The 22457-nt window shown below is 35.0% G+C and overlaps 1 protein-coding gene across 1 annotated transcript in view; it reads right to left on the bottom strand.

Annotated features, from left to right (window-relative positions):
* The window catches only part of LOC101898016 (mucin-2), a 48511-nt gene that overhangs the window by 5447 nt on the left and 20607 nt on the right, over positions 1-22457 (bottom strand). Inside the window, exons 2-5 of the mRNA XM_020036214.2 lie at positions 17122-18104; positions 5651-5888; positions 5181-5392; positions 4918-5023 (exon numbers count right to left, since the gene is read on the bottom strand). Of these exons, the coding sequence (XP_019891773.1) occupies positions 4918-5023; positions 5181-5392; positions 5651-5888; positions 17122-18104 (1539 nt within the window). The remainder of the gene's footprint in view (positions 1-4917; positions 5024-5180; positions 5393-5650; positions 5889-17121; positions 18105-22457) is intronic.

Raw genomic sequence — 22457 nt, 5'->3', positions numbered from 1 at the left:
CATACAAACATATGAAAGAATTTGTGAAATGAAAAGAATTTGTGAAATGAATGTAAATGTGGGATGCTTGTGAATGGATTATTGGCATACATTGAAATGTATGGGTAATGGGGAATGGGTTTGACGTTTCCAGGGAAGTAAAATGTGGCATTTCGTTTAAAATCGAAAGGGGCAGAAACAATCTTTAAACCGATGTTATTATGCCTTAAACAAGATTTAAATGATAGAGATAAAAGAAAAATGATTTAAAAAAGTATCGTATAAAGCCAACCTAAACCAATGTCTTTGATTAAAATGTTTATGGTGCCAAAGGAGTGGGTCAATATTTTCCACTTCACATCTGAACTACGTCTGATATTAATACTGTGATGTGCCAGGTTTAGACATTATCGACTACTTCCTTCGCTTTATAGGAGATATGCGATAATTTTTGGAAAATGTTGAAATCTGCGTGGAGTTCCGGATATAGTGAACCGTGGTCTGAAGAAAATCGATAATTAATTTCCAACTATATGCGAATAGTTTTTAATCAAAAATGTAACCTTTTTGTGTGGAATGAACCAGAATGAGTGGTCGCTGTATTCCATATTAACTTCATATTTTTGGTTGAGATAATTTTTTTGATATTTCAATAATCTCTGACTTGTTTCGCATCTTATGAGAAAGAGAATTATTGAAAATTGTGAACCTTTGAGTCGGAGGTACCAAAAAGGGATGGGCCGATTTGTATTATTCAATTTATGATCGTTTTAGTTATTTAGATAAACCATTTTGAGGGGGGCGACCAGAAGGAGTCGACGGATATATCCAATCTAAACACAAGATCTTGTGTTGATAGAAATATTGGGATGCGCCGAATATAATAATCATCGGATGCTCATTTCGGGTTTTATGAGCTACATGGTTACTCAAAACATTGACCTATTTGTGGTAGAGGTACCAGAAGAGTTGGTCCGATATATTCTATCTTCAAACCAGATCTTGCGTTAGTAAAAATATCGGTTTATATGAAATTCGAAGAAAATCGAATGCTTATTTCCATTTAATGACTACCCCACGAAGAGGTAGGCCGATATCTATTTATAGATCAGATCACGCGTTAGTAAAAATCTTGGGATATGAGAAATTTAAAGAGAACCTGATGTTTATTTCACATGTTATGAGAGACATAAATATTTAAAAATTTGTCCCGTTGTGGGGGAGGTACCATAAGGAGTGGTCCGACACATTTCATATTCATACCTGGTTTTGTTTTGATAGAAATATTGTCGAGTTCAATAATAATCGAATGATCATTTCACGTTTTGTGAGACGCATGGTTGCTCCAAATGTTGACCCCTATGCGGAGGAGGTACCAGAAAGGGTTGGGGCGATACATTCCATCTTCAAACCGAATCTTTCGTTAGTAAAAATATTGAGATATACGAAATATGAAGAGAATTGGATGGTTATTTCCCGTTTTATGAGAGATAAAATTATAGAAAATTTTGACCCGTAGTGTGGGGGGTACCATGGGGAGTGCTCCGATATATCCCATCTTTGCACTAGATCTTATGTTATTACAAATTTTAGTATCGGTGAGAAGAGAATTTGATAATTATTTCACATTTTATAAGAGTAAATAATTATTCAAAATGTTGGCCCGTTGTGGGGGGGTGGGGTTACCAGAAGGAGTGGACAGATATTGCCCATATCCATACTAGATCTTGTGTAGGCGGAAATATTTAGAAGTACCACGTTTGAAAAGAATCGGATGATCATTTCGACTTTTATAAGTGTCGTGGTTATTCAAAATTTTGACCCCTTGTGTGGGGAGATACCAGGAGGAGTGATTCATTTTATCCACTCTTGCTACCAGACCTTGCGTTGGTTAAAGAATTGAGATGTCTGAAATTTGAAAACTATGGGAATCTTATTTAACAATTTAAAAGAGAGTCGAATACTCAAAATGTTTAGCCTTTGTGGGGGAGGTACCAGACATATTCCATCTTCACACTTAGACTTGTGTTTATAAAAATGTTGGGATATGTGCAATTTGAAGACAGGGTTACAGGTTTCCAGGAGGTGGAGACCAATGTTGTCCATCTCCGAACTCGATTTAAGTTTTACAGTAATATTATGATGTACCAAGTTTGGACCAAATCGGTTACTCCTTTCTAGAGTTATCGTACGTACCACCCAGGCAGACAGCCCATTGGACATCGGACTGGGTCGACTCCAAATGCCCAGAAACGGATTTGGTCCAAAGAGACCTAGAGAGACCGTTATTTCGGTGTGGTAGGTTTTGACCGTATCAAATGATATATACCCTCTTCGCCATATGTCTGAGGTTATAAAAATGTTGACTCTATTTTGGGGGAGGTACCTTAAGGTCTTGTCTAATATATCCCAACTTCCCATATGACATTGAGGGTGTAGATATATTTGACCGTTAAAAGTTTGAAAAGAACCTGATGGCAGTTTTATGAACGTTACGTTTATTCAAAATTTGACCCCATTGTGGAGGAGGTACTTGATGGATTGGGTCGATATTGTCCATATTCGCTCCTGACATGATAGTATTAGCATTTGCAAATTTTGAACAAAAATGAATCCTCCTCTCTTGGTCTGTTAGGTAAATTATTTTCTATGAAAATTTAAACTTTTGGTGGGAAAGGTACTAGACGGCGTCGACCGATATTGCCCATCTCCGAATTCGATTTAAGTTTGACAATAATATTACAATGTACTAAGTTTGGACCAAATCGGTTACTCCTTTCGTGAGTTATTGTGCGTACCAGCCAGGCAGACAGTCGGACGGACATCGAACTGGATCGACTCCAAATGTCCTGAAACGGATTTGGTCCAGGGAGACCTAGGGTCTAAAACCGTTATTTAGATGTGGTACGTTTTGGTCGTATCATATGATATATACCCTCTTCGTCATATGGCTGAGGATATAAAAATGTTGACCCTTTGTAAGGGAGGTACCCTAAGATCTGGTCCACTACATCCCAACTTCTTATCAGATCTTGAGTGTATATATATATTTGACTGTGCAAAGTTTGAAAAGAATCGGATGCTTATTTCGCATTTTATGAACGTTATTTTTATTCAAAATTTTGACCCCATTGTGGTGAGGTGCTTGATGAAGTGGGCCGATATTGTCCATATTCGGTCCTCATATGATAGCACTAATTTCAATATTAGGATTTGCAAAGTTTGAACAAAATTGAATCTTCCTTTCTTGGTCTATTGGGTAAATTATTTTCTATAAAAATTTTAACTTTTGGTGGGGGATGTACTAGGCGGAGTGGACCGACATTTCCCATCTCCGAACTCGTTCTATCTTTGATAATAATATTACAATACGTACCAAGTTTGGACCAAATCGGATACAACATTCGAGAATTATAGTGCACACCAGCCAGACAGGCAGACAGATCGATTCCAAAATGTCCTAAAGAGCTCCACATAACAATTAAAAGTTTTTATGGGAGAATTCAATCATACATGCTATGATTATAAGTACAATTTAAAGTTCAAAGGACTAAATATGCCGAAGCATTAGTATCTTCGGGCTTGTATTGCACAATTAATTTGAAATCGGATAAAGATTTATATGGGAGCTATATCCAAATCGGAACCGATTTCGATAAAATTCTGAGATGTATTTGATATATCTCCCTAAATATCGTTGTTACGAAGTGCATATTACGGCTGTGGGTAACAAATATAACAAATCGGATGAACAATATATATGGGAGCTATAGCTATATCTGAACCGATCTTCACCAAATTTGACACACTAGCTTCTAGACTCAATTCGGTGGTAAGTGTCAAATTCCATTCCATTAGGACAATTATTAGACGTTTGGTGCACAATAAAAGCTAAATCGGACGAAGTTATATATGAAAGCTATATCCAAATCTGAACCGATCACGATAAAATTTGCCAAAGATATTTCTGAGCTGTATTTGATATATTTCCCCAAATATTGTTGTTACAGAGTGCATATTACGGCTGCGGAGGACAAAAATAACAAATCGGATAAAAATATATATGGTAGCTATAGCTATATCTGAACCGATTTCGATCAAATTTGGCACACTTATTTCCAGGCCTTTTATGTTTGTATGTGCAAAATTACATACTATTCGAGCTGATATTACACGTTTGGTGCACAATAAAACGCAATGCGGACGAAGATATATATGGGAGCTATATTTAAATTTTGACCGATTATCTCCAATTTCAATAGGGTTCGTCCTTGGGCCAAACAAATGATCTGTGCAAAATTTCATCTGGATAGGGCAATAAATGCGAGCTGTACTTTGTTTACACAAATACATGGACAGACGGACAGACGGACAGACGGACGGACAGACCGACGGACGGACATGCATAAATCGACTCATAATGTGATTATATGCAGATCATCAAAAGGAACTATGGGTCCATTTCGTTTCTTTTTGCCTGTTACAAACAAATGCACAAAGACATAATACCCTGACCACCTTGTGGTGTAGGTTATAAAAATGGAGCACTGGAGAATGTTTACCCCCCCACTCCATTTGCCCGAAACAATTATTTGCACTGTTTTCGAAGTTACGGAAGCATTAGAAAACCGTTCTAATTAACATGTCCCCCCAAAGGCAAATTCACTTTATTTGTTATTCTTTTATTCACAAAAAAGAAAAGAGAGAAAAATAAAAACACAACAACAATAGTTGCGAGTTAATTTCTCAGTCATTTAACGGGTTTTGTTAAACGTAGAGAAACTGTGTCTGTGTTAACCACACAATTGCATGCGAACGCTCTCGCATGTGTACAAGTATGTGTGTGTGTGTGTGTAGATAATGAAAGTGAAAGCGAATGTAACGAGAAAAAAGGTTGAATGAAGAAAAAAAACTACAAAATATTTATAGAATACTTACCGCTAAGCACATGTAGGTCAACGGATACAGATGCACTATTCGATGGCTGGCAGGTATAATTTCCGGAATCCACTTTACGTACAGATGGTATAATGAGTGACCCAATCTAAATGGTGGAGAGAGGGAAAGAGCAAAAAAAAAAAAAAAAAACACACACACACGAATAAGTGAAAGTAAAACACATTCTTTTTTGTTCTGACAATTGAGTTTTTATTCCAGCAACATTAGGTTGCATGAGAGAAGAGATCATTGCATGCACTTACCGTATTTTCATTATCGCCATTATTTCCAAATATATTTCGATCCAGTTGTGTGTACCAGCCGAGTTTATTGTCATCGCTGATTTGTGTTTTATCTCGATACCAGATAATGTACTGCGGCGGATCCAGGGTGCCACGCACAATGCAATGCAATGCCACTTTGCTGCCGGCCTTAACAAAACGTGATTGGTCTCCAATCAGTTCGGTTAATGGCACTAAATGAGAGAGAAAGGACAAATAGATGGGAGAAACAAACGAAAAAAAAAAAAAACAGACAAACATTTAAATTACAATGCCACTCACACATCAACAATGAATGAGTGAATTCAGTCATTCATTCATTCAGTCATTCACTCATTGGTCATTTTCTTTGAACAATGTTTGCATTTGATTTTTTTGTGTTGTTGTTTTTGTTTTTTTTTTTTTTCTGGTTATCATCAAATTAACAATGTTTGCTCTAGCCAAACACTTACCAATCACTTTCAGATAGACTTTGGCACTCATTTTTGGCTCCGAACTAGCCTGACACTCAAACCAACCCTCATCGGATGGCTGGACATATTTGATTTGCAGTGACCAGGTGTACTCTTTGTCATCTTGGAAAATTGCCTGAAATCGTTGATCGGCAATGAATGTGGTCTGATCCACAGATATGATATGGCCATCACGTAAACGCACCCAGGAGACGGGTTTATTTTGTAAACGATGAATCTGCAAGAGACAACACAAAGAACAAATGTTAATGAGTAAAATGGCATAGGTGGTTTTCTGTGAAATGGAGAGACTCTCTATTCTCTTTGAGGGAAAAGCTAACACAAAGAGGCTAAGAGATACCATATAAAGGCTTGGATAATGTATTTACATTCCATGAGGACGAATTCGCTATTGATGAGATTTTCGAAAATGGGGTAAGGTATTATAGAATTTTGGGTTTGTTTGCCAATGATATTAAAAAGGTACTACAAAGTACTATATAGCGATGTTGGGAGAGCAAATTCAGCGCTACGATAGAACTAGGATTTATGACCTTGGAACTAAAGGGATTCAAAGAGTACAGAAATGTGATATTCAATGGCATCATACCAAATATATTAGTGTAAATTTTTTAAGGAAATAATGTTCGGAAAATTGTTGATTTAAAACAGAATTTTTAACCCACAAGCTTAGTACGGAAGGTTTGTCATTCCATTTGTAACTCCTCGAAATATGGACTTTAGACTCCAGAAAATCTATGTATATTCTTGAGCAGCATAAAATTCGATGTCAATTAACGATGTTATTAATATTTACTTAATAACATCGGAAATCAGGCAGAGTGGGCCAGGTCTTCTCAGTAAGAGTTTTTCCTCTTTCTTCTCTTTTTCTCATCGGGTCCTCCGTCATGGCTTTAAAATGCATTTCAGGATACATTGATGGTCTGAAATTAATTATATCCTCAGCCATTTGAAGAAAGATATCATTCGATACGCCCAAAACGTGCCTCATCCAAATAACAGTTTAAGACCCCAGGTCCCTTTTGGACAAAACCGTTTCAGGACATTTGGAGTCCGTCCGTCCATCTGACTGGTTTGTTCGCACGATAATTCCCGAAGGGAGTACGCGATTTGGTTCAAAGTTGGAACATCGTAATTTTATTATCAAACTTAGATCGAGTTCAAAGATGGGCAATATCAGTCCACACCTTCTGGTACCTCCGCTACAAAAGTCGAAATTTATCCAAACAAAATATTTTACTGTACAGAAAGAGAAAGGATAATCCAATTTTGTGCCAACTTCGCTAATCCTAATATTTGCATCAGTGCTAATTCAGGTGCGAAATCGGACAATATCGGTCCACTCTATCAAGTAAATGCCCCAAAAAAGGTCAAAAGTTTAAATATTTTTAACTCCTATAAAATGTGATAGGAAAGCCCGACTGTCTTCAAATTACACACATCACAATATTTTTTAACCCAAGGTCTGGCGTGAAGATGGAATAAATCGGTCCAATCCTTCTGGTACCTCCCCCAATATATTGAATAACCATGAAATTCATAAAACGCGAAATTAACTTCCGATTCCATTCAAACTTGGTACATCCCAATATTTTCATCGATACAAGATCTGTTATAAAGATGGTAGAGATCGGACCATTTCTTATGGTACCTTCCCCACAAAGAGTCAAAATTTTCGAATAACCCAAACGATCATTAAATCCGAAATAAACATCCGGTTCTCTTCATATTTCACACATCCCATTATTTATATTAACACAAGATCTGCTGTGCAAATGGGATATATTTCCCACGGCTTCTGGTAACTCCCACACAAAGGGTCAAAAGCTCATAAATTGCGAAATTAACATCCGACTGCATTAAGACTTGGTATAGCTCAATATTTCTATCAACACAAGATCTGTTGTAAAGATTGAAGAGATTGGACAATTTCTTCTGATGGGAGAGGCCCCATATAGCGTTCAAGATTTTGTCAAACAAAACGCTCAAAGAAAGCGAAACGAGCATCCAACTCTATTCACATTTCACACATACAAACATTTTTGCTAACACAAGATCTATTGTGAAGATAATAGACATATACCAACCACTTCTGGTACATCACCCACCAAGGGTTACAATTTTCAATACTAACACCAAAATGCTGCCATTTCTAAGCCACTCGTCTGACAGCTGCTAAAATTATTCCAGTGACAGCTCATTATGTTGTCTACAAGCCTACAAAAGCATTTTGGTGAGAATTTTCCAGAAAAAAACTTATTCGAGATGGAATTCAAGCGTGATAGTGTGATTTCTTTTTATTTGCCTGGCAAAAAAGTGCAAGAACTTACACCGCAACACAAAAATAAACATCAGATAGAAAAAAAGACTCTAAAAAGCTAAAGAGTTGCTTCGCATGGCCGAAAGTGGCGAACTACCGAATTTGGTTTTCTCCGTTGAGAAAATATTCGTTGTCCAGAAGTTTGTAAACAAACAAAAGTGATCGTGTTTACTTGCCAAAGAGGTCAGCTGAAAATGTGCACCTTCGGTTGGCCACCACAACTCAAGTGCCGAACATGGTGATGGTGTGGGCCGCCATAACAGTCGATGGTCGCTCTCCGCTCGTATTAATCGACCGTGGCATAAAAATAAGTTTCGAATATTATAGCGAAAATATTCTGGAGGGTGTATTAAAGCCTTGGGCACGCAAATATTTTGGCCGCAGACCTTGGACACTCCAACGGGACTCAGCACGCGCCACCCAAGAATGGTTAAAAAATAAGGTTCTTCGCCTTATTTCCAGAGCACAATGGCCACCTAAATCTCCGGATACCAATTCGTTGGACCATTGTGTCTGGAGTATTTTGGAAAGCAAGGTTGGCACTAAAAAATACCAAAATGTCGATCACTTCAAGCAAGCGCTTCGCCGGGAATGGGCCAAAATACCTCAGATAAACATTCGGGCAGCGTGTGACGGTTTCATTGGCCGTTTGAAGGCCATGAATCGTACCAAAGGTGATCAATTCGAACAAATCTAAACTTATTCTAAAATTTAATGATATTTTCGACATTTCTTTGCTTTCATGCAATGAAACTTAAAAAGAAATATGTAAAAATTATGGTGTTGACTTTGTTGAAGTTTTTGTATCTCACGCTGTATATTTATTTAAAATTTTGACCCTTTGTGGGGTCATTATTGTCCACTTTCGCACATAAAAAAGGACTGACAAATATATTGGGATTTGCAAAGTATGAAGGAAAGTGGATGATCTTTTGCGGTTCTATCAGGTAAATTATTTTCTGGGGAAGGAACTAGAAGGAGTGGGCAGATATTGCCCATCTTCGAACACGATCTAAGCTTGACAATAATATTACGATGTACCAAGTTTGGACCCAATTGGATACTTCCTTCGTGACAAGCAGAAGCACGGACGGACAGACGGACATCTCTAGATTGACTCCAAAAATCCTGAAAAGGATTTGGTCCAAAGAGACACAGGCTCTTGTACCGTTATTTCGATGAGACACTGATTTGGCCCTATCAAATTATATATACCCTCTGTAACCATGTGGCATGCTCGAGTTTCATTCCGACCCCCAAAGCATATTAATTTAATATTATTTCATAAAAAAAATATTTTTATCGAATGTCATAAAATTTGTGCATATGTATAACGTATGTATGAAGTGTGGCTCGTAGCGATTGCTTGGTCGGATAAAAATTATGTTTTTTGGTCATTATATTCCCCAAATATTTTGCAATCATCTCCAAAACCTATAAGATTCTCTCTTCTCTTCTACCCTCATCCCAAAGTGTTGTGGTGTATAAAAATAATTTTTTTTTTTTATTTTTTTCAATAAAACATTTCTTTTTTCAATTTTTTTCAATTATAAAAAATAATTAAAATATTGTCACTCTGTGTCTGAACTATAATTCAGGATTTCCATATAATAATCCTTCTCTAAAACTATTTTCAACTTTTTTTTGCCACACATCAAAAACTTTACATATGTATTAGATTGTGTATACCATTACACACAAATCACAAACTCTTCTAATATCACAAATTGATGGATTTATATACAACAAAATGACATTTTATGATTTTATAACAAGTAAATCATCGTTGTATGTGTGTGGGTGTGTTTTTTTGCAAGAACAAATGTTTGGCAATTGTGTAGGACATTTATCCCAAAACTAAATTATCATCTATCATTGTCAATGGTTTTTGAAAATTATGTTTCATAGATTGTGTGAATATGAATTTTTGCTATGAATAGCTTTTGGATGGATGGATGAATGATATCAGAATTATTAGATTTTATAACAAAGAGTGCGAGACACCTCATATGATCCGTCAATGTCAATCAGACATAATTTCATAAACTAACCACATTGAGGCCAACAAAAACGAAAAAAAAAAATGGTATGATAATATACAATAATCGATCACTGCCAATGGAAACCTTTGTTTTAACACCATAGGTAATGTAAAGATTGTGTGATATTAGGTTAATTACATTTTGGTAGCTGTGTATAGAACAGTTTTCGCTTACTTGCTGATGGTCAGATCTGAGCTGGGGGACAGGGAAAACATTATGCAAATAAAATTGTAAAAGGTGAGAAAAAGAAGTAAAAAACCTTAAGTTCGGCCGGGGCAAACTTTAAATACCCTCCACATTAGCGTAAAGTAAACATTAGAAGAAATGTGGCAAAAACCATTAAACTGTCGAATATCGGCAGGTACCGTTATATTGGGGCTATACCAAATCATGGACCTACACATACAATGTTTCGCCCAAGGAGCTAGAACCCATTATGACCTACAAATGCCAATTTTCAGACAAATATGTGAAAAAATGTGGAAAAGACCATCAAAATACCGAATATCGGGAGGTACCGTTATATGGGGGCTATACCAAATCATGGACCCATACATGCAATGTTTCGCCATTGGAGCTGGAACCCATTATGACCAACGAATACCAATTTGTAGACAAATCCGTGAAAAAATGTGGCTAAAAAAATTACAATACCGAATATCGGGAGGTACCTTTATACGGGGGCTATACCAAAACGTGAACCCATACATGCAATGTTTTGCCATACGCACAGGGACCCGTTATGACCTACAAATACCAATTTTCAGACAAATTCGTGAAAAATTTGGCAAAATTAATCAAAATACCGAATATCGGGAGGTATATATATCAAAACGTGGTCCTATATATGCCATGTTTTGCCACACGTACAGGGACCCGTTATAACCTACAAATACCAATTTTCAAACAAATCAGTGAAAAAATGTGGCATAAATCATCATAATACCGAATATCGGGAGGTACCGTTATATTTGGACTGTACCAGAACGTGGGCCGATATATCCGATTTTCAATACCAACCATCCTAGACACAATACAAATTGCTCTGCTAAATTTTGGCGCTCTACGTCAAATAATGTGGGCTGTATCGTGATTTCAACAGACAGACGGACAGACAGACAGACGGTCATCGTCATATCGAATTAGAATTTTATGCTGATTATGAATATATATACATTATGGGGTCTTCGACGAATATTTAAGGATGTTACAAACGGAATGACAAAGTTAATATACCCTCCCTTCCAAGGTGGAGGGTATAATAATACGCATTTTTAATTACGAATTTCCAAATATGGATATAAAGGAGGACTTTTAGGCATTTTCTTTTTATGCCCTCCACCTTAGTATGGAGGGTATATTAAGTTTGTCATTCCCTTTGTAACACCTCGAAATATACATTTTAGACCCCACAAAGTATATATATTCTTGGTCAGCATAAAATTCTATGTCGATTTATCAATGTCCGTCTGTCTGCCCTTCTATCCGTCTGTAGAAATCACTCTAGCTTCCGAACGAAATTAAGTAGGTTGATAAAATTTTACTCAAATGTGTATTATGTCTGCAGAACTTTTGGTATTATGTCTGAAGGACTTTTGGCATCTTCGTATAGCCCAAATATAACGGTACCTCCCGATATTCGGTACCTCCCGATATTCGATATTTACCGGAATTGTTTCAAATTTGGTATTTGAAGTTCGTAATAGATACTACAGCATGAAACAAAAAATGGGTCACGTAGGTCCACGTCTTCGTATAGCCCCCATATAACGGTACTTCCGATATTCGGTATTTTGAAGATTTTAGCGACATTATTTACCGGCATTGTTTCAAATTTCACATTTGAAGTTCGTAATGAATACTACAGCCTATGACAGAAAATTGTCTGTACAGGTTCACGTCTTCGTATAGCCCCCATATAACAATACCTCCCGATATCCGGTATTTTGATGATTTTAGCGACATTATTCACCGGAAATGTTTCAAATTTTGCATTTGAAGTTCGTAATGGATACTACAGCCTAAGGCAGAAAATTGTCTGTGCAGGTCCACGTCTTCGTATAGCCCCCATATAACGGTTCCTCCCGATATTCGGTATTTTGATGATTTTAGCGACATTATTTACGGAATTGTTTCAAATTTCGCATTTGAAGTTCGTAATGGATACTACAGCCTATGATAGAAAATTGTCTGTGCAGATCGACGTTTCATAACCCCCATGGTACCACGTTATATTCGGAATTTTTATGATTTTAGCTACATTATAAACGGATTTTTTCAAGTTTCGCATTTGAATATTTGCATTTGCAGGTCCACGACATCGTATAGACCCTAATATACGCCTGCATTCGGTATTTTTAAGATTTTAACAGAATTTTAACAGATTTTATTTTTTTGAAAATTGCCAAATTTGTGCCAAATGTTGGAGGGCTTTTTTACTTGTTTTTATTTTCGTTGTTGTTTTCATTGGAATCGGACATATATGTCGTGTTTGGTGCATCAAATATGTAAAATCGGACGAAAATATGTATATAGGAGCTATATTCAAATATGAACCGACTTCAATATAATTGGGAAAATAATTTTTGCCCTAATTGCATTACTCATATTAATTTTAAGACTTCATCTATAACCTATCAATCAAATCTATATTTTTTGGATGTTCCTTTGATTCTGATTTCAAAAATAGTCAAAACATATGTTATTAACTGACATAGGCTGAGGCTATACATCTGTCGGCAAAACCGGCTGATACTTTCTAACTTGTTTTCTTTACGTTTCATTCATTAAAGTCCTAGAAATGTTTTCGTTTTTCTTTCACCCATTGCCTACGGCTATCAATCCGATTCCTTTTAATTTAAGAAATTTATGACACCATCTACTTAAGTTTATCTAACCATAACGACGTTCTTTTATTACTTTTACTCAGCACTATAAATCACAACAAAAAGCTTCATTTCTTTCTTAACAAAACCTTCTTTCATTCTCGGCTATTGCGTTTTAGTTTTTCTCATGTTTTCATAGACGATGTCTCAAAACTAGACAACTCCCAAAACGAAAAAAGCCAATTTTTCCAACAAACCACGTTTTCTAGATTTCTTTTGATGTGTCCTCACTCGAGGGACATATCACTCACCCACACCCTGACTCCCACACTAAAAATCTCTCGACCAAAAAAAAAAAAAAAAACAGAGTACTTCAACACCTCCTCGACTATTTAACGATACATCAAACAAAGTGGATTCGTTTATTACGTGAGAGTGACAAGAATGATGAATACAACGAGCAAATATGTGGACAGTGGAACCCAAGAGGAGTGAAAAAACTAGAGACGCATGAAATGCAAAGAAAGATATGTTTCGACGAGTTTTTATTACGGCTACCCAGCAAACATATTCTTTACACACGGGAAAGCCAAACCATTTTTTACAAAACCCTTTCCATGCCTTACGGAATATGTATTGTTTTACCACTAAAATCGCAAAATAAGTACTTCTTAGAACGACGTTTTGGCAGAGAAATCATTTATTTCATGTGTCGTATACTTCCTACAATAATGGGTTGGTAAGCCAACTTGTAGTGCATACATTTGATGGGTTGTTTCTAAAAACTATTCAGTGTCACATATTAGGTGACTTCACTGTGCCATTTATTTTCCTTTGCAACCACCCAAATAGGTCCATCAATGAGATCACATCATTCATCACTCACATAGTTCTGTCTGGGTGAACATGTACATTGTATCCTAGATGTAAGTCCTTTTTGTATTAGAACGTATTAAATTTATATGTGATAATATTTCGAATGAAACAACTAGGGATGTATCCTCGGATCATATGTTCGCGTTAATGTATATAATAACAATGAGAGGCTGAAAATACTACTCAATTTAGAATTGTGGAAATATAAATAAAAGATTTAAGAAATTAAAAATTTTTATTTTTTAATTTTATGCTCTTAGACAAAAGACCATTTGAAATTTTTATTGTTTACAGAGAGAAAACTTTTTTGACTGAAAATTGAATTTGTGATTTCGCCGTGAAATGGAAAAACAAACGAAAAAGAGGAAAATAAACAATAATATGTGGTTTTTGTAAATTTTATCAAAATTTGATAACATGCTAAGATTTGTAAAGAATATATTTGGCCGTAAATTCCAAAGACTTCCTGTCCACATATTTTAATGAAATTTCTGGATTTCCAAGATTTTGGAAACAGCTTTCAAACATTTCCTGGATAGGTAAATCGAGGATTTCTTAAAAATAATGTAAAGAAAAATCTTTGGCCATAACGTGTCTTCAATTCAAAAGTAAGTAAGATGTATATGAGATATCAGTATTATTTTTACTACTACTACTACTATTATTATTATTATTGTTATTATTATTATTATTATTATTATTATTATTATTATTATTATTATTATTATTATTATTATTATTATTATTATTATTATTATTATTATTATTGTTATTATTATTATTATTATTATTATTATTATTATTATTATTATTATTATTATTATTATTATTATTATTATTATTACTATTTTTATTATTATTATTATTATTATTATTATTATTATTATTATTATTATTATTATTATTATTATTATTATTATTATTATTATTATTATTATTATTATTATTATTATTATTATTATTATTATTATTATTATTATTATTATTATTATTATTATTATTATTATTATTGTTATTATTATTATTATTATTATTATTATTATTATTATTATTATTATTATTATTATTATTATTATTATTATTTATTTATTTTTTATACCCTACACCACAAGGTGCTCAGGGTATTATGTCTTTGTTTGTAACACACAAAAGGAAACGCGATAGACTCGTAGTTCCTTTTGATGATCTGAGTAGAATCATATTCTGGGTCGATTTTTGCATGTCCGTCTGTCCATCAGCGCAAGATCTGATGTTGAGATGGGATATTTCGGACCACTAATTCTGGTTTATAGACCGCTAAGTATCCAGATATTTTTTTAAATGCACGTTTACAGACCTATAATGATCCAATTAAACATTTTTCAAAATCCACGTCAATATATGGAACTCTAAGGGTCCATTGAAAATTCGTTTAAGAATCCATGTCTATAGACCACTAAGGATCCATAGAAAATTCCACGTCCACGAGAAAATTCTATAAATACCTACGTCCATACACCTCTAAGGTACCGGTGAAGATTCTTTAAAAAATCAGAGTTTCTATAAATGTCCAGTAACATTTTTTTAAATCCACTTCTATGGGCCTCTAAGGATCCAATGAAAATTCTCCTAAATATCTCCGTTTATATATATTTTAGGATCCATTGAAAATTCTTTTAGGAATTCATGTTTATTGACCTTTAAGGATCCATTGAAAATTCTTTTAGGAATTCATGTTTATTGACTTTAGGGATCCATTGAAAATTATTTTTTGACCATTAAGGATCCAGTTAAATTTCCTTAAAAATCCACATCTAAAGACCTCCAAGGATCCAATTAAATTTCGTTAAAAACATCCATGTTATTAGGTCTCCGCGGATCCAGTTAAATTTGCTTGAAAAATCTATATTATTAGGTCTCCACGGATCCAGTTAAATTTCCTTGAAAAATCCATGTTTCAAGGTCTCCAAGGATCCAGTGAGAATTCTTTCAAAAATATACGTTTATGGATCATTCACGTTTATAGACCTCAAAGGATCCAAAGAAAATTCTTTCAAAAATCCATGATTATAGACCTCAAAGGATCCAGAGAAAATTCTTTCAAAAATCCACGTTTATAAACCTTTACTGATCCGTAAAATTTCTTTAAAAAATCCACGTTTATAAACCTTTACGGATCCGTAAAATTTCTTTAAAAAAACTTCACGTTTAAAGACTTTGAGGATCCTCGCAAGTTTTTTAAAAAAATCCACGTTTAAAGACTTTTGAGGATCCTCGCAAATTCTTTAAAAAATCCAAGTTTATAAACCTTTACGGATCCGTAAAGTTTCTTTAAAAAATCCACGTTTAAAGACTTTTGAGGATCCTCGCAAATTCTTAAAAAAAATCCACGTTTATAGACCTTTACGGATTCGTGAAATTTCTTTGAAAAAAAATCCACGTTTATAGACCTTTACGGATTCGTGAAATTTCTTTGAAAAAAAATCCACGTTTAAAGACTTTTGAGGATCCTCGCAAATTCTTAAAAAAATCCACGTTTATAGACCTTTACGGATTCGTGAAATTTCTTTGAAAAAAAATCCACGTTTAAAGACTTTTGAGGATACTCGCAAATTCTTAAAAAAAATCCACGTTTATAGACCTTTACGGATTCGTGAAATTTCTTTAAAAAAAATCCACGTTTAAAGACTTTTGAGGATCCTCGAAAATTCTTTAAAAATCCACGTTTGTGGACCTCTAAGGATAAAGAGAAGTTTCTTTAAAAATCAAGGTATTAAAATCCACTTCCATAGACCTCCAAGGATGTTGTGAAATTTTTCAAAAAAAAAAAAAAAAAAACGTGTTTGCACCTCAAGGGATCCAGTAATATTTTAATCCAGATTTGTAGTCCTCTTCTTTTAAAATTTCAAGTTTATATATCAGGATACAGTGACAATTTTTTTTAAAATTCGCATTCATACCATCCAAGGATTCCATAACCTTAAGGAATGCGGTAAAAATAAAAATTTTCATATGTTCATCTTTAGAAGAAATAAATTCGGAACGGTCTTATACAGGTCAAAACTATATTTGAACATACAATCATATGCTGGGGTGATTTACGTTTGATTCATTAGATATTTAAGAACTCGGAAATTATCTCTTTTTTAGTCTAATATCAAATTGTATTTTTTCAAAATTGCATTTCTTCCCTCCCCCTGTCTGATTATAGCCAAGTGTAGTTGATTCTCCGTAAAACAAATAAGTATCACTTTGACCTAAAACAGTTCAAGCATCAGTACGGATATTAAAGGAATGTCTACATCTTTACACAAGCTTAAAGTACATTTCCCTTCCCTCCCCATCTCATATCGCCCCTTTTTATCTCCTATCCTGGCAATAAAGTACAAACACAAGTAGAATACTTACACGACATGGCAAATAAGCGTGACTGCCCTCCTGCACTGTAACGTTGTTAGCACCAACAAAACTAGAATTTCTCCTGGGTATTTGCAGCTTTCGATGCTGTTGCAGTCGACGACGATTCTGTTGCTGGTCGTCGCCATTATCGAAAAATAAAAGATTCTCCAGCGAACTCATATCGTCTGGTGACATGTGGTGATTTGATGGTGGCGCCTCGGTCGTTGTGCTCGATACCGTATTTAAATATGCTGGCAAATCGGCAACGGCAAAGACGGGGAACGGCGGCAGATAGGTGGGAATTGAAAATCCCTTCGTTAATAAATCCTTGGCCGCCTGTTCGGCTTCGCTGAGTGGTGGTAAATCACTCGAATCGTGAGTGTTCAAGATTGATGTCGGGCCCGTTAATAACTCACTGGAGGCATTGAAATCGTCGTCCAGTGTAAGTGGCTCATTCAGTATTTGTGTGGTTGCCGTTAAAGAGAATGATGAAAATGGTGATTTTTCAGCTGTTTCAATTGCCATCAGTGATTCGGGTGCTGATGCTGGGGACGATGGCGAAGATATTGCAGATGGCGATGGTAATGGCTCACTGAGTGCTGCTGTTTCTAAGGTCTTTAACGATGATTTTCTCTTCATTGAAGTGGATATTGATGTGGCGGACATTGGCATTGGTTCTGCTGCTGATGCAACTGCTGAGTTTTCTGTTTCTCCTGCTGCTGCTGATGATGATGACGATAATGTCTGAATTGATGGTACTTGAGACAATGTTGTTGCAACTGTCCGTGTTGTCGTCGTCGTCGTCATTGCCGTCGCCGCCGTCAGATTGACAGGTAAGTTTGGCAAACTGTCAGTGATTTTGTAAGATTTATTTGTTGTCTCTGCGGGTAGATGATGACCGTTGCTACTGCTGTTACCACTGCCAGTGTTGGCCACAGTAATTGTTTTTAGTTTTTGTTCCAGCACGGACGAGCTACTACATATCGTGAATTCTGGAAGGAAAAACAGGACACAGAAAATAGAAAGGTAGCTAAGGTTAATTTGATTTTCAATTTCTAAAAAAGGATGGATGGATAGATGTTTGTAAATGAAGGTCAGAAGGTTGCAAGAAGAAGGAAATGAAAAATGTGGAACATGTAAAAAATCGATTTTTATTACCAGTTAATTAAATGATTTATTAAGAAAAGCAAGCTGCCAAAACTAATTTCAGTCCTAAACATCGGATTTTTAAATAACAATTCAGGAAAAATGTTTTACGTAAATAATACCAAGGAAAATAACAATGATATATGTGTCCAATATTTCGAATTTAGGATTTGAAAAATATGTATTTTGGATTATCTTTCAGACTTGTATAAAACATATAAACACTAAAATCAAACATTGTAAAAATCATGACATCCGAAACATATTCATATATAGACGACTATTTAGAAATGTCTACATAGAAATCGTACTCCAAAAATCGTTCTATATTAAAGAAGCACACAACAAGATTTCGAGAAATGTAATCATTTCTATATCTTCTTCCCAGAAAAGTCCATTTCTAAAAGAAACCATTAATAAATAACAAGTAAAAAAGCCTCATAGGCTGTAGTGCCCATTACGAACTTCAAATGCGAAATTTAAAACAATTCCGGTCATTACGAACTTCAAATTCCAAAATTGAAATAATTCCGGTAAATAATGTCGCTAAAATCATCAAAATACAGAATATCAGGGGGACCGTTATATGGAGGCTATACGAAGACTTGGACCTACATGGCTCATTTTAAGTTCTATGCTGTAGTATCTATTACAAATTTCAAATACCAAATTTGAAACAATTCCGGTAAATAATGTCGCTAAAATCATTAAAATACCGAATATCGGGAGGTACCGTTATATGGGGGCTATACGAAGGCGTGGACCTACTTGGCCCATTTTCAATACCAAAAGTCCTGCAGACACAATACACATTTGAGTAAAATTTTATCAACCTACTTCATTTCTTTCGGAAGCTAGAGTAATTTCCACTGACGGACAGATGGATAGACGGACGGACATTGATAAATCGACATGGATTTTTATGTTGATCAAGAATGTATATACTTTGTGGGGTCTACAATGTATACTTGGAGGTGTTACAAATGGAATGACAAACTTAATATACCCTCCATACTATGGTGGAGGGTATAAAAAACCCTCGAGAGGCTTCAGTATGTAAAAGGTCCTGTATATAAAGACCCTGCAGAGGCCATTATATATAAAATACCCTTGGCTTTCTGTTGTATAAATGCTTCAATGGAAGCGAGCACGTCTGTATAGAAATGAATTTTAACATGGCCCAAAAAAGTTACTATAGGTGTTAAATCGCACAATCAAAATAGTCATGAAGTTGATCTAGTCTTACGCTGGGCCGTAGAATGGTCCAGTAATGATGCTAGTTCATAAACATCACCAAAGTGTAGAAGTACTTGTTTCTGAGCTGAATTCCATCGGAAGTTCCAAAATTCAGTTTATTTGAGCTGATTATAGAAATTTGGTGAACAATAAACGTGAAATTGTATAAAGTTTTATAAGGGAACTATATTCAAATCTAAACCAATCTTGACAAAATCTTAGGCACTTATTTCTGAGTTATATTTGATATCTGGTACCAAACTTTATTGTTGTGGAGTTCATATTACGCATGTGAGGGACTTAAAATCCCAAATCAGATGAAGCTATAGCTACATCTGAACCGATTTTCGCCAAGTTTATTGTACTTGCTTCTATACTGAATTCATTTGGAAAAGCCAAGCTTCAGTTAATTTGGGCTGATATAAGCCATTTGGTGCACAATAAACCTAAAATCAGATAAAGATACATATGGTAGCTATATCCAAAACTGAACCAATTTTGACCTCTAAGGATCAAAAAAAATTCATTAGAGAATTCACGTTCACAGACCTCTTAATATCCAGCGAAAATTCCTTTTAAAAGCCACGTTTATAAATCCAGAGTATATTATTTTAAATATTCACGTCTATAGGCCTGTAAGTATCTTCCAAAATCTTTGTTTAAAAATTCCTAAGGATCCAGAAAAAAATTTGTTAAAAATCCATGTTCAAAGAACTTTGAGGATCCATTGAAAACTAATTTAAAAATCCACATTTAAAGACTTTCAAAGATACACCGAAAATTCTTTAGAAAATCCACTTCTATAGACACCTCAGAGTATTCTGAAAATTCCGTTTAAAATCCACGTTCAAAGACTTTTGAGGATCCATCAAAAATTCCCTTTACGTCCAAGGATCCACCAAAACTTCCTTTTAAAATCCTAGTTTCATTGGCCAAAAAGTTTGTAAAACCTCAAATATTAGCCCAGGATTCAAAATTTTAATAACTTATTTTCGTCGAACTGAGTTGATCCGGTTATGCGTCTGTCTGTCCGTCAGAGTGCTAAATGGAGCAAAGACGGAAAATTTTCCTGATTTTTATACCCTCAGCCATATGGTCAAAACGTGCCTAGTCGAAATAACGGTTTTAGACCCTAAGTCTCTTTGGACCAAATCCGTTTCAGAACATTTGGAGTCGATATAGCAATGTCCGTCCGTCTGTCTGTCTGTCTGGCTGGTGCGCACGATAACTCGAGTTCGGAGATGGGCAATATGGGTCCATTCCTTCTGGTAAAGATTAAGGATAATGCGATTTTTCTCGAACTTTCGGTCCACTCCATCAGGTACCTCCCCATAAAAGGTCAAAATTTTGATAATTACAACTCTTATAAAATGTGATGTAAGTGTTCGATTGTATTCAGATTTCACACATCCCAACAATTTTATTAACCCAAGGTCTGGTGTTAAGATGGAAAATATCGATCACTCCTTCTGGTACCTTCCCCACAAAAGCTCGAAATTTAAAAAAAAATATATTTTCTTCGTAGAAAGAGAAGCACTAATCCTAGCGAAATAAGCATCCAACTTTCTTCAAATTGCAGAGGGTCAACAGTTTTAATAATCGTAACAGAAGTCAAAATATATTCAAATAATCGTACATTGGCTTGGGGTCTGTTCTGTCGGCAGAACCAATTGATCCTTTTTAACTTGTTAAAATGAAAAACCAGTAAGGAAAGGTCAAAAGGGTGGTTCAGACTATATGATACCCTACACCAGTACGCGTATTTGAATAAAAAAAATGTTTATATTGAACTACCAACTGTGAACCTTATTTTAATGGCTTTAGAGTAGTCACAATTTGGGAACTATATCCATTTCTGAAACGATTTTCAACAAATTTAAAGAGGCGTTTGTACCTCTAGTACCAATTAATATTGCTGACTTCGATAAGGACCTAGTTTCACCAAATTTAAAAATTAAAAACTTTAACACCAAATCGGATAGCATCCTTATAGATATATCTGAACCGATTTTCGCTAAAATTTCAAGTACCTAAGATCATTGTTGTGAAGTGCATATTACGAAAGTGAGGGTTTAAAGACCAAATCTGACGAAACATATATATGGGAGCTACAGCTATATCTGAACCGATTTTCACCAAATTTAATGTACTTGCTTCTAGATTGAAAAATTCAGGTAATTTGGACTGATATTGGCCATTAGGTGATATTGGCCGAAATCGGTTGAAAATATATATGGGAGCTATATCTAAATTTGAACCGATACTCATCAGTTCCAATTGGGTTCGTCCTTGGGCCATACAAATGTTGCTTGCAAAATATCATTCAATCGGATAATAAATGCCACCTATATTTTGTTCGCAAAAATACATGTACAGACGGACTGACATGCATAAATCGGCCCAGAAGATGATTCTATGAAACTCCTCAAAAGTAACTATGGGTCTATCTCACTTCCTTCTCCATGTTACAAACAAATGCACAAAGACATAATACCCTTACCACTATGTGCTGAAACCGTTGCCAACAAAAGATTCTGTTTCCGGGCTTTGAAGTAGCATGCGCTTTTTATTAAATGCGCTAAAATATTCAAAATTTGGGCATGGGTTTGAAACACAGATTTAAATAGATTTTAAAATATATGCCGTACTTTTCCAATCGTTAATTTTATGATGTAACTCCTTAGGAGACACTTTCGGTTCTACCGACATTTCTAACGGTCTTTGTATGAATTTATGTATAGATGATTTTGAAAGACGTAACTTGTTCAATACATCATCAGTATTTGTTTTAAGGATTCTAATAAAATAAAACGTAATTTTGTGCTACGTTTCGGGAATATTGAATCCATAAAAAAACAAAATCATATAAATTTCCCTTAAATGATGTTCAGGTGTTCAAATCGTATTATTATTATTTATTCAATAAGCTCGAAAAGAATTCCAAAATTTATTATTGATATTCC

This window comes from Musca domestica, unplaced genomic scaffold (assembly GCF_030504385.1).
Source record: "Musca domestica strain aabys unplaced genomic scaffold, Musca_domestica.polishedcontigs.V.1.1 59, whole genome shotgun sequence".
NCBI classification, from domain to species: domain Eukaryota; kingdom Metazoa; phylum Arthropoda; class Insecta; order Diptera; family Muscidae; genus Musca; species Musca domestica.
Note: the sequence above shows the minus strand (reverse complement) of the source record. Positions and strands in the feature narration are given on the sequence as shown.